We start from the raw sequence: 13,809 nt of genomic DNA, 5'->3' as shown, positions 1-13,809 counted from the left end.
AAGGTTTAGGATAATACGCAGTTTCCACTCACAAGGTATTCCCTACTGAAACACATAGTGGGGCAGCTCTTATTATGCTTATTTTATTAGGGCTGGCGTGTTTGTTTTGACTCAGAATTGGTCTGTATTCTACTCCTGAATTACACTTTTCAAGACCACATCTCTAAGTGAACCATTGATTCTAAGAGTGGTAATATAATTCCCTAGAGGGATCCACTTCCCTACTAAAACTAGGAAATCTCATCAACCCAGAAAGTGGGTTTCTCAGTTACCACCTTGTGATCATCCTTCTCCCAAATACTATGCCTTTCCCTTCCCCTCTGCTCATCCCAGTCAATCCTTTAACAAGTTTCCGCATCCAAACCTTTTTTCCTGATCTCTTTGTCCTTTAAATCCAATTTGTTACCAATGCCTGGGAACCAAAAAAGTTTCAAGAAATGTTTTCTCTTTTATGCCCAGAGACAGAACCACACCTAATACCCAGGAAGCTGAGGCTTATGGCTACTTCTTGACTTGTTCCAGAGGATCCAGCTGAGGTGTGACATGGGACCAGCAGGAGAGAAAAGCCTAAAGGTCTCAAAGATGTTGGGAACTGGCCCAGGCCCGGCTTAAGGCCCACTGAGCTAAAACCAAGCTCTTGGGAATCTAAATGGAAATTTTATGTGGTCCTGGTGAAGGAAACTTCTGCTCGCATGTGTGAGCCCTAAAAGCCACTCTAAGGATTACGGAGACAGGCAGCTAATGGCCTAGGGAACTAATCAAATTCCTTCTTATGTATCTGCTCTCTACTAGTTGTGTAAACCAGCAGCGTTTAAAGTGTTCCCGGACCAGGGTCACCTGGGACTCAGAAATACAAATCCTCGGGCCCCTCTTCAGACCTACCTGAATGAGCAGCTGGGGTAGGGCCCAGCCTCACGTGTTAACAAGGCCTTCAGGTGACACTGATGTGTGCTACAAATTTGAGAACCACCCATCTAAATCAAAATCTGACCTCACTTTTTTATGTTTTGCTACAAGATTAATTAACATTCTGACTTAAAATCAGGTCTGATGTGTGGCTTCTCTAGTATGGGGGATAAGGTCACCTCTTAGTTATCCATCAAGAGTCCCATAGCTGGCTCTGCCTCCGAACCCCACAGCACTATGGTCACGGTGAGGTGTGGCAGTGACTGTTTTGGAATCCTCGCTCCCTATCTTACTTGGGCTGTAACCGAAAAACTAATCTGGTTGCTATTTACCTTGCAAAGCAGTGCTGAGCTCACAGGAAGCACTTAGTACATACATGTAAACTGAATAGCTTGAAATGGCCATGAGTAGGTATTGCCAGTGTGATCTCCAGGCTAAATTCTGCCACACTCAAATAACACACTTGGCTATCCTAGGACAGTCTTCACTTCAGGTAAAAGTACACATAGGTCTTACAATTTACAAACATTATGACCTTTTTGGTCAACAGTCTTAAAGGTTTATATGAAAAGAGGTGGGAGTACATAAATAGGGTGTTAAATATATCAAATGTCACCAAAAAAATTAACCAGAAAAATAAAAGTTTAAAAGCAATTTTAAAAACCATCAATAATATATAAATAACTTAATCTGAGGTAAGAGAAAAAAGCCCTGCAAACACTTTTAGAAAAATAAATCTCTGCTGCACTGTACAGAATTTCCCCTTTTACCCTAATTTCTCAATCCCCACACGGTTACCCGCTTCCACCAAAGATTTGGGGTACCGGAACTAAAGATGGGAATCTCTCCCATCCCTGCCACTTCCAGGTAAACATACAGAGTATTCAGAGGTCACGTTCAGCCAGGCTAAGGTACAAGCAAACTGAATCCACTCTCCATCCCATCCCAATAGGTGGGGCCAGAGCAGCATCATGGAATGCTCAAGAGACCACCTTTGAAGGAGGTGAGGCAAGGTACAGAATTGTGCTTCCTCCTAACAAGTCACTCACCTCCTCTAGTTCATTTATTTTTCTCTCTTGTCTTCAAAGGATAATTTTTAATCTCTTTAAAATTCCTCTTGCCTTGTCAGCAACCAGCATCGGGCTGCCAGCCTCCCTCACCAGTCCTCAAAGAGCTAGGCCCCCACCCAGACCCCAAATCTGTCCCACCTGGTTCCACAATGGTCTCCCATTACTGAGCTCAGAGTGACAGCTCCATAACAGCATCACTCAACAGTACTGACTCATGCAAAGACCCAAGTGTCCTCTCCTGGGAGGGAAAGAAAAAACAAAAATGAACAATAAAGCATTCTGCAAAAATGCAAGAGGGAGAAAAGATCCTGAATCGGTGTTCTAGTTTGTGCAGCTATTTTTTTAAACCCTTTTACTGTTTGGCGTTTTCTAATACTCCATCGCACAGTGGAGCTGGACGCTGGAGGCAGATTCAGAGCAGAGTCTCAGCCAGTGGCTGCTTGCTTCCCTGCCAGCCTGAGGAAGCGCCGCAGCTCTGCAGTCCCCCAACTCTGCTGGCTGTGCCCAGTCCTGGGCCTTGAGTGGCTTGTCTGCTGTAGAGTCCCAAAGACAGGAGATAAAGATGAGAATTCCAAAAGGTGAGTTGAGCTTCATTCGCTCTGGACAGCCAGCGCCAGGAGCTCAGGCCACTCCCTCTGCAGTGGTGCCAGCTGTCGCCAAGCACTGACTGGGCTCTGCTAGCAACCCCAGGCCAGTGCTGTCTGCCCACTGGCCACAGCCTCAGCTCTTCTTGCATCAAGGTACAGAAAGTAACAAGGAGCTGCCGGAGTGTGTGTCTGGAGCATCCTGGGCCTGCATCTCAGCAGCACCATGTCACGGTGAGATGCTAACTGCCAAGGAAGGAAGCCAGTCTGGCTATCACCAGCGGCTGCTGTTTGATAAAGGAGTTTAGGAGCTGAGGGGGGAAGCCTGGAGCACCAAGTTCTACCTGCAGGCAGAGAGGGAACAGTTAAAGGTGTGAACAGACTTGAGAGTGCATGCCAGGGCACCCTGTATCCCCAGTAGCCACCCCCGTCTGTGGTGATGGGAGAAGTACCTCAGACTCTACTGAGCTGGGCCTTCAGGGGCTCTGCTGTTCAGATCTAAGCATTGGCTTTCACCTCCCAATGAAAAAGTTCAAGGTAAAGGACTAGGAATGGGTCCTCATTCTGCTCTGCTGAGGCGGCTGCTTTAGCCTCACAATGACTCATCTATCTCCTCAAGACCCTGGGATCAGCTGCAGGATGCAGGCTGCTAAGTCTCTGGTAATAGCAGCTTCAGAAAAGGTTGACAAACTGTCTCATTCCTTCCTCACTGACTCCCCTCACTGCAAGCCCAAGAAGCTCCTGAGGCTCCAGCTTTGGCCTGGGCACTGAAGGATGTTGAAAGCTGGACAGAAAAATCCCAGGGCCTCTGTGGGACCAAGTCAGGGTGTGCTGTGAGGCCAGCTGCAAGGGGCGTATCACCTGGGCCAAGTAGATGACTCTGGTGATTTCCTTTCCTTCCATGGTGACAGGCTGCAAGATCCAGGCACTGGGCAGGATCTCCCCTCGAACCATTTTTCTGCTGGGTCTTGGCATGGATGTGTCATACACAGACTGAGCAGCCACAATAGACAGGTGTCCCTGGGGACAGAGAGGGATGTGAGTCCTGCCTATGTAGTGTGGACAAAACAGGAGCAGGCTCAGGTGTAGTCCGTGTGGTGGCAGATAACACCGAGCAGGCTTTCCAGCCACCCCCACCCTGGGCCCAGCCCCAGTTTGCCCTCCTTCCTCCTGAGGACCTAACACCCACAGAGACTGCTTCTCACAACACTCCAGCCCAAGTTCTTCCCACAACATCTTTACCACCACCAAGGCAGGCACCTCTTTGGCTTCCACGCAGACACAACAGAAATCCCGTGGCTGCTTCAATGCACACAGGGAGGTGCTGCACACCAAGTACACTGGAGGGACAGGGATAGGGGAGAGTCAGGAGGCCATGGACAGACCTAGTCTTAGATCCTTCCTGGCCCGGGAGCCCCCTCTCACCCCAGCATCCACAAGCTAGACTAGGCTGAGCAGTGTGGAGGTAGCCTGGGAACCTGTCCTCCAACCCTCTCCTCTGTCCCCTGACAGAGTGCACTGGACACACCAGAAACCAGGCCCCATGGAAACCTTCCTTCGCTGGCCTCACCCAGGTTGATGCTGTTGGTCACCCGCTGATGCAGCCTTGCTGTCTGGATGGGCTTGTGATACAGGGGCCAGAGGGTGGGGTCACTCACAGCTGCCCACACGTGGGACAGCGGCTGGGACACCACACCTGCCCCCAGGAAGCCATGCCGGGTAGAAGAAAACACTTTGAAGTAAAGCTGCACCGCCTGCTCCTCACCCTGATGGCTGGGGGGAAACACCAAGGATAGGAAAGAGGAGGAGGTAAAAAATGGGTCACAAAGGAAGAGCTTGGGGTGAGGACCTGAGGAAGCCAGGGTAGAGGGAAAGGAGAAGCCACGCAGGACAACAGGGTTAGGGCCAAGACACTGCAAAGGAACTTACTTCCAGCCAGCTGTTGCCTGGCCACTGAAGAGGTTGTGCAGGTTATCTGAACAAGCAGCCATCACCTGGGGACACAGTGGCCACACCCAAATTAGTAGGCGCAGTACACACTAGGCCCTGGCTTAGGCAGTCTGGCCCACGTTTACTGGACTCGTCTCTCCTCAAGGGGGAGGGCCGCTGAAGACGCCCACAAGCCTGGAGACCCCAGCCTGCCCAGCTCCCCTTTCTCTTCCTCCCCCCGGCCGAGGTCTGGTTAAAGGAATGGCGGGAGGAGTAGGAGCAGTTACTCACATCAGCCACAGAAGTGTCCACGATGTGCTTGGCCAAATCCTGGTAGGAGGAGGAGAGGGAGGTCCCCAGGCTGGACAGGCTGGATGGAGAACAGCAGCAGCAACTGCCCAGCGAGGCTCTGCGGCCTACAATAAGTAGGTGGGGCTCAGCACAGCAATAGCTCTCCCGCAGAGATGGAGATGGGGGCTGAGACCCTCAGGCCAGTGACTCCCTAAGATCTAGCAAGCATCAGCCCCAAGTCCCCAAGCCAGGCAGGTGACTATACCCCACTCTCCTGCACTCACTGTAGGCTGAGCTCTTCCAGGCGGACCCAGCCAGGGACAGGTGACTGTTCCTCACTGCAGGACGGCCCCGCCCATCCCCTATCCAGGTGTCCTTGGAATCAGGCAAGTTCACATGTCCCTGGAGAACAGAGGATACCCAGGATAGAGTCAGAAGGCGAGCACAGAAGGATCCCCTCCACCTCTGAGCTGCACCCTCGCAGCTTCCGGTGTGAGGGATCAGTTGTAAAGATCTCCCCTGCTGGGATCACAGGAGTCTAGATGCCCCCACAAGGAGACAACAGCAATAGAAATCCGTGCCTGGACAATCTCGCCTCGCCATCCAAGCCACAGGCTTAGAGTTGCTTGTAGGAGAGTTCCAACAGGGATCAGAACAAGTGGGGCTGCGAGTACCAGGTACTCTGCCAGCCTGGAACCTGGGGGGACCAGGGGTCAGCGGGTGGGAGGCCCTCTGCACCACCTTGGCAACAGCAATGAGGTCATGGCAGGAGGGGTTTAGTCTGGATAATAAACAAAGCCAAAGTGGAAAGTGGGAGGGGGAGGAGAAGCAACGGGCTATGAACAGCTGAATCCTTGCCCCCTGCCCCAGGTGCAGCAGCTCAGCTAAAGGTCCTAATATGGGACCAGGTGGCGATGGTCCTCTGGATCTGCAGCATGGTCACCACACCTTCACCTCAGCAAGCTCCTCAGTGACACGACCCTTAACCTATTGCTTTTTTTCTTTCAATCCTTATTCCAGCACTAGAACTATTATTACTTTGAAGACAACAAGAAGGGGTGAAAAAAGGTTCTGTCTCCATCCTCCCCTCCTGCTGCGAGAGACAGGTCGCAGGTCCTTCTACCTCAGCTTTAGATCTCTGGCCACCCTCTCAGGAACCTTTCATCTGATCCTTCCTATCAGCATTTAGCATGCAAGAATTTCTCCCATCTTAAAAATCTTCCTTGATGCCACTTCCCCTCCACTACTGGGCTATCTTCACGCTCCCTCCCTTTACAGATAAGCTTCTTGAATGGGTGTCCTGCTTTGCCATATCCCACCCATTTCTGAACCCGCCCTGATCCAGCATTTGCCCTCACCACTCCTCCAAACAGCAGTCACCAAGGTCCATGATGACGACCACATGGCTGGATCTGGTGCACAGCTTCCAGTCCTCATCCTCTTGAACCTTTAGGAAGGCTTCAGCTCAGCCAGGCTCTCCCTTTTACTGAGAGACTCCCTTCCCCAGAATCCTCAGGTTCCCATCTCTCTGGATGCTCCTTCGTGGTTTCTTTGGTTGATTCATCCTTTTCAACTATCGACTGATATTTTGGGATTTTTTTAAAACTCAGGCCTAGGCCCTATATTCTCATTCTCTAATATACTTCTAGTTGATCTCATCTCTTCCCAGTGCTACACTGATAACTTCCAGAAATAAATATCTATGAATCAACCAATAAATATTGCTGAGACAACTGGGTAGCCATTTGAAAAAAAGATAACATCAGACACCCATTTCATAGACCATGCTAGAATAAATCCTTTATGCCTTGTGGATCAAAGACACACTGCAGAGTGAGGGAAGTATAACATTATTACAAAAAAATATAATTCAAAAACTAATCTCAGCCAGGCACAGTGGCACATGCCTGTAGTCCCAGCTACTTGAGAGGCTGAGGCAGGAGGACTACTTGAGCCCAGGAGTTTGAAGTTGCAGTGAGCTATGATGATGCCACTGCACTCCAGCTCTGGGCAATAGAGTGAGACCCTATCTCAAAACAAAAAACAAAAAAACCTCTGAAACCTAGGAACACATAGGGGATTATACACCACAATGAAGTGGGATTTATCCCAGGAATGCAAGGTTTGCTCAACATACAAAAAATCAATATAATACACTAATTAATAACAGCAACAAAAAAAAAAACCCATATGATCATCTCAATAGAAACCAGAAAAAGTATTTGACTAAATCCAGTAACTTTTCATGATGACAAGAAAGCATTCAACAAACTAGGAATAGAAGGGAATTTCCTCAACCTGATAAAGGTCAGCTATAAAAAAGCCTGCAGCTAACATTATATTTAATGGTGAAAGACTCAACGCTTTTCTCTTAAAATCAGGAACAAGACAAGGATGCCTGCTCTTACCAATTCTATTCAACATTGTACTGGACATTGGGCAATTAGGCAAGAAAACAACAAAAAAGGCAGATGATATGATCTTGCATATAGAATATCCTAAAGAATCTACTAAAAAACCATTAGAACTAATAAATGAGTTCAGCAACGGTACTGGAGAAAAGCTCAATATATAAAAATCAATTGTATTTCTATATAATAGCAATGAATGAACCAAAAATGAAGTTAAAACAATTTCATTTATAACAACATTAAAGGAATAAAATACTTAAATAAATAAATAAATTTAATAAAACAAGTATAAAACTTACACTCTGAAAACTTCAAAACATTATTGAAATTAAACATAAATAAATACAAAGACATCCCATGTTCATGGATCTAAAGACTCAGCCCTAACGGATCTACAGATTCAATGCAACCCCAATCAAAATCCCAGCTGATTTCTTTGCAAAAATTGATAAGCTGATCCTAAAATTGATGTAGAAATCTGAGGGATCTAAAATAGCCAAGGTAATCTTGAAAAAGAACAAAGTTAGAAGATGCATACTTCCCGACTTCAAAATCTAGTACAAATCTACAGTAATCACGACAGTGTGGTACTGGCCCAAGGACAAATACACAGATCAATGAATGGAACAGAATTAGGAGTCCAGAAAGAAATCTACATATCTATGGTCAATTGATCTTCAACAGGGGTGCCAAGACAATTCAAGGGGGGAAAGAATAATCTTTTCAAAAAAAGTGTTGGGAGAAATGGATATCTACGTGCAAAAAGAATGAAATCCGATCCCTACCTTTCAGCATATATAAAAATTAACTAAAAATGGATCAAATAACTAAATGCGGGGGCTAAAAGTATAAAACTATTAGAAGAAAACAGGCATACTCTTTGTGATCTTGGATTAAGGCACTAGTTTCTTAGATATGAAGCCAAAAAAGTGCAAGGAACAAAGGAAAAAATATATAAACTAGACATCATCGACATTAACAATTTTGTGTTTCAAAGAGCACCATATCAAGACAGTAAAAAGACACACAGAATGGGAGAAAAGTTTTGTAAGTAACATATTTGGATAAGGGACTTATACTAGAATATATGAAGAACTCTTAATAATAAAAAGACAATGAAATGTTAAAATGGGCAAAATACCTGAATAGACATTTTTCCAAAGAAGATATAAATGGCCAAAAGCACATGAAAAGATGCTCAACCTCATTAGCCTTCAGGGCAATGTGAATCAAAACCACAATAAGGTACCACATCACAGGGATGGCTATAATCAAGAACAGATAACAGCGAGTGTTGGTGAGGACATGGAGAAATACACCCTCACATACTGCTGAGGGGAATGTAAGGTAGTGCAGCCACTTTGAAAAACAGTCTGGCAGTTCCTCTGTGATCCAGCAGTTCAACTCTTAGATACATATCCAAGAGAAATGAAAACATATGCCCATATAAAAACTTTACAGGAATGTTCAGAACAGTATTATTCATAGTAGGCAAAAAACAGAAAACAAGCTAAATGGCTATCAACTAATGAATGGATAAATAAAATGTGGTTTATTCATATAATGGACTATTATTTGGTCCTAAAAACATATGAAGTTCTGATATAAGCTACAAAATGAATGAACCCTTGCTGTGGGTTGAATTATTATCTCCAATAAAAGACACATTGAAGTCCTAACCCCCCATGTATCTGGGAATTTTACCTAATTTGGAAATACGTTCATTGCAGATGTAATCAAGTTAAGATGAGATCATACTGGATTAGAGTGGGCCCTCAGTCCAACGACTAGTGTACTTATAAGAAGGCTTTGTGAAAACACAGGGATGGACGGGGATGGACACAGACATGGAGACAGACACACATACGCACACGGAGAATGCCATGTGAAGACGGAGGCAGAGATTGGAGTGAACGCCAAGGACTGCTGGCAACCACCAGAAGTTTGAAAAGAGGCATGTGATAGATTCTTCCCCCAGGAGCTTTCTGGGGGAGGATGGTGCTGCTGATGCTAATATTTTGGCCTTCTAGCCTAAAGAACTATGAGAGGATAAGTTGTTTTCGGCCACCCTGTGTGTGGTAATCTGTTACAGCAATCCTAGGAAACTAACACAATCCTGAAAACATGCTAAGAGAAAGAAGCCAGTCAAAAAAAACCAGGTATTATGATTCCATTTATATGAAATGCCCAGAATAGGCAAATCCACCAGGACAGAAAATAGATAGTGGTTGCCTAGGGCTAGGCGATGGTGGGTTTGGGGAGTGATAACTAATGGCATGGGGTTTCTTTTTGGGGTAATGAAAATGTTTTAAAATTGTGGTGAGGGATACACAACTCTGTGAATATCCTAAAAGCCAATGATTTATAATAAAAACAGAGGATAAATGAATTAAAGTACAGGCAGTCCTGAGGACATCTTTAGGTCAGATTTGTATGTAACTCGGATCCCTGATGAGCAGTGCATATGTGGTAATAACACTATAATGGCTCATATGTGGTAATAACACAGTGTAAACTGTAATAATAATACCCCTGTATTGTAATAATAAGTTACAGAAACTATTGTGCTCTTTTAATTCAAACAAACAGAACATAAAAACAAACTCATACAAAAAGTTTAGAAAGGAGATGGGAGAAATTTCAAAAAAGAATATTAAAGGTTAACACCTAATGTAGCATCAACACTAGGCTAATAGAAATGTTACACTTATTTTGATTTTCTAACAAAATCAATAACCTTTCCATTTCAATAATTAATTCACTGTGCTTAGTAATAATTGATGTTTTCATGGAGCACTGCCTCTCACATGCTCCATTCTTCTCACTTTATAATTGTTTTGATAGTTGAGTGACTGAAGCCTAACGCTTTCCCAAAGAATGATGGCATTGGTCTTTGCCCAAACACTTAATTATTTCTACTTTCATTTCCATTATAATCACCTTTCTCTTCGCTGCAGACTCACCTGGACTTGCAGTGGACTTTCACTCTAGAGGCATGGTCACAAGGGTAAACAGACTGACAACATCAAATAAAAAAGTTAAGATGAAAGTGACACAGTGGGTAAGTGACCGTATGAACAATGACACTAGCCGCTAGTGTAAAGACACTGTGCCAAGGAACCTCTTACACCATGTGGGTTTACATGTGTGGAAGAAACTAGTTCCTGAATTATTAATTATTTAATTATACATTCTCTTACGGGGACCCTAGGGAGCCTGTTTGTAAGTACGTAACGCTATAAGTCAGGCTGTCCATAAGCCAGGGACTGCCTATACTCAGAAAAGGATGGGGCATGTCAAAAGGACACAGGACTCAAGCTGAAGATACTGAAAAAGCATGCAATAAAATTCAACATCCTTTCATGATAACAATTCTTAACAAACTGGGCACATAAGAAATATACCTCAAAACAATAAAGGCCATATATGATAAACTCACAGGTAGCATCATACTGAGTGGGGAAAAGTTAAAAACTTTTACTCTAAGATCTAGAACAAAACAAGGATGTCCCCTCTCACCACTTTTATTCAACATAATGCTGCACATTCCAGCCAGAGCAACTAGGCAAGAGAAATAAATAAGGGTTATCCAAACTGGAAAGGAGGAAGTCAAACTGTCCCTGTTCACAGATGACATAATCATATATACAGAAAACTCTAAAGATTCCACTAAAAAACTTAGAATAAATGAATTTAGTAAAGTTGCAGGATACAAAATCAACATACAAAACCCAGTAGCTTTTATGTACACCAATAGCAAACAATCTGAAAAAGAAATCAAGAAAGCAATCCCATTTACAATAGCAATAAATAAATGAATGAATGACCTAGGAATAAATTTAACCAAGGAGGTAAAGATCTCTACAGTGAAAACTATAAAACACTAATGAAAGAAATTAAAGACGAAAGAAATAAATGGAAAGATATCATGTGTTCATGGATTAGAAGAATTAATATTGTTAAAGTGTCCAGATAACCCAAAGTGATCTATAGAGTCAATGCAATCCCTATCAAAATACCAATGACATTTTTCACAGAAATAGAAAAAACAACCCTAAAATTTATATGGAACCACAAAAGACCCCAAATCTTGAGCAAATTTGCTCAAGCAATCTTGAGCAAAACAAACTGGAGGCATCACACTGCCTGACTTCAAAATAGACTACCAAGCTATAGTAACCAAAACAGCATGGTACTGGCATAAAAAAAAAGACACATAGACCAATGGAACAGAACAGAACCCAGAAATAAATCCACACATTTATAGCCAACTAATTTTTGATAAAGGTGCCAAGAACATATAATGGAGAAAAGAGTCTGTCCAATAAATAGTGCTGGAAAAACTGGATATCTACATGCAGAAGAATGAAACTAGATCTCTAGCTTTCATGATATACAAAAATCAACTCAAAATAGATTAAAGACTTAAATTTATGACCTGAAACTATGAAACTACAAGAAAAAAACACAGGGGAAACACTTTATGACATTGAAGTGGGCAAGGATTTTTTGGATAAGACTTTTAAAAGCACAGGCAGCAAGAATAAAAACAGACAGGCCGGGTGCGGTGGCTCACGCCTGTAATCCTAGCACTCTGGGAGGCCGAGGCGGGCAGATTGTTTGAGCTCAGGAGTTCGAAACCAGCCTGAGCAAGAGCGAGACCCCGTCTCTACTAAAATTAGAAAGAAATTAATTGGACAACTAAAAATATATAGAAAAAATTAGCCGGGCATGGTGCCTGTAGTCCCAACTACTCGGGAGGCTGAGGCAGGAGGATCGCTTGAGCCCAGGAGTTGAGGTTGCTGTGAGCCAGGCTGACGCCACGGCACTCTAGCCCGGGCAACACAGTGAGACTCTATCTCAAAAAAAAAAAAAAAAAAGAATAAAAACAGACAAATGGGACAACATCGAACTGAAAAGCTTTTGCACAGCTAACGAAACAATTGACAAAGCAAAGAGACAACCTACAGAATAGGAGAAAGTATTTGCAAACTATGCATCTAACAGGAAGTTAATATCTAGAATATATAAGGCTCTCAACTCGATAGCAAAACAAAGAAAATAAAATAATCCAATTTAAAAATGTGCAAAAGATTTGAACAGACATTTCTTAAAGTATATGAAAAACTGCTCAACATCACTAATCATTAGGGAAACGTAAATCAAAACTAAAATGAAATATCACCTCACCCCAGTTACAATGGCTATAATCAAAAAGACAAAAAATAACAAATGCTGGCAAGGATGTGAAGAAAGGGAACTCTTACACACTGCTGGTAGGAACGTAAATTAGTATAGCCAATATGGAAAACAGTATAGAAGTTCCCTAAAAAATTAAGAACAGAACTGTCATATGATCCAGCAATCCCACCATTGGGTATTACAGCCAAAGGAAATGAAATTAGTATGTCAAAGAGATATCTGCACTCCCATATTGATTGCAGTACTATTCACAATAGCCAAGAGATAGATCAACTTAAGTATCCATCTACAGATAAATCGGTGAAGAAAATGTGGTATATACACACAAGGGAATACTATTTGGTCATGAAACAGAATAAAATCTTGTCATTTGCAGCAACATGACTGAACCCAGGGGACATTATGTTAAGTGAAACAATCCAGGCATAGAAAGACAAATACCACAGGATCTCACTCATATGTGGAATCTAAAAAAGTTGATCTCATCTAAGTAGACAGTAGAACATGGGTTATAAGAGGCTGGGAAGGGGATGCATGAGGGGGAAAGGGAAGAGGTTAGTCAACCAGTACAAAGTTACAGCTGGAAAGGAAGACTAAGCTCTGGTGTTCCATTACACAACAGAGTGATTATAGGTAATAATAATGTATTGTATATTTCAAGACAGCTAGAAGATAGGATTTTGAACATTGTCACCCCAAAGAAATGATAAATGTTTAAAGTGATAGATGTGCTAACTACCCTCGTTGGATCATTATGCCATGTACACATGTATTAAAAATCACACTGTCCCCATAAATATTTATATTAATAATTATTATGCCAATTACAAATAAGACTTTTAAAATTGTTTTCTCCAGAGAAGCTCAGAAAGAGGAGAGCAATGTGGGTAGTGGCAGGACTGGCACAGCTACCAGAGAATAAAACCTATTCTAAGCTTTGGTACAAGGAAAGGGGACACCTTACACTGGTGAGGCAAAGACAAACTGCCTCACAGGCATCATGGGGACAACTGGACAGCCGTCTGGGAAGAACAGAGTTGGATCCGCACCTCATACTGTATACATGAAAATCATTCCAAATGGAACAAAGATTTAAATAGGAAAAATAAAACCAAAGAAGTTCTAGAAGAAACCATGGGAGAAATTCTTTATAATCTGGATTGGAGAATGTTTCTAATTATTGTTCAGAACCTAGACACTATAAAAGGAAAACTGATAAACATATGAATAGCTCCAAACACAATAAGCAAAGTCAAAAGAGAATGAAGCACTGGGAAAAAATATTTGTAATTGATATCAAAGGGCTATTATTGCCAATATATAAAAAACTCTCGGCCGGGCGCGGTGGCTCACGCCTGTAATCCTAGCTCTCTGGGAGGCCAAGGCGGGCGGATTGTTTGAGCTCAGGAGTTCGAG

At 43.2% G+C, this 13,809-nt stretch overlaps 1 protein-coding gene across 1 annotated transcript in view; it reads right to left on the bottom strand.

Annotated features, from left to right (window-relative positions):
• Positions 1 to 2,658: 2,658 nt before the first annotated feature.
• Positions 2,659 to 13,809, bottom strand: part of STARD9 (StAR-related lipid transfer (START) domain containing 9) — a 128,601-nt gene continuing 117,450 nt past the window's right edge. Inside the window, exons 27-33 of the mRNA XM_012649134.1 lie at positions 5,065 to 5,182; positions 4,781 to 4,905; positions 4,490 to 4,554; positions 4,131 to 4,333; positions 3,821 to 3,900; positions 3,422 to 3,580; positions 2,659 to 2,904 (exon numbers count right to left, since the gene is read on the bottom strand). Of these exons, the coding sequence (XP_012504588.1) occupies positions 2,803 to 2,904; positions 3,422 to 3,580; positions 3,821 to 3,900; positions 4,131 to 4,333; positions 4,490 to 4,554; positions 4,781 to 4,905; positions 5,065 to 5,182 (852 nt within the window). The 3' untranslated portion in view covers positions 2,659 to 2,802. The remainder of the gene's footprint in view (positions 2,905 to 3,421; positions 3,581 to 3,820; positions 3,901 to 4,130; positions 4,334 to 4,489; positions 4,555 to 4,780; positions 4,906 to 5,064; positions 5,183 to 13,809) is intronic.

The sequence above is a fragment of the Propithecus coquereli genome, unplaced genomic scaffold, assembly GCF_000956105.1.
Source record: "Propithecus coquereli isolate 6110/MARCELLA unplaced genomic scaffold, Pcoq_1.0 Scaffold3, whole genome shotgun sequence".
Taxonomy (NCBI): Eukaryota; Metazoa; Chordata; class Mammalia; order Primates; family Indriidae; genus Propithecus; species Propithecus coquereli.
This window is presented reverse-complemented; position numbering and strand designations above follow the sequence as displayed.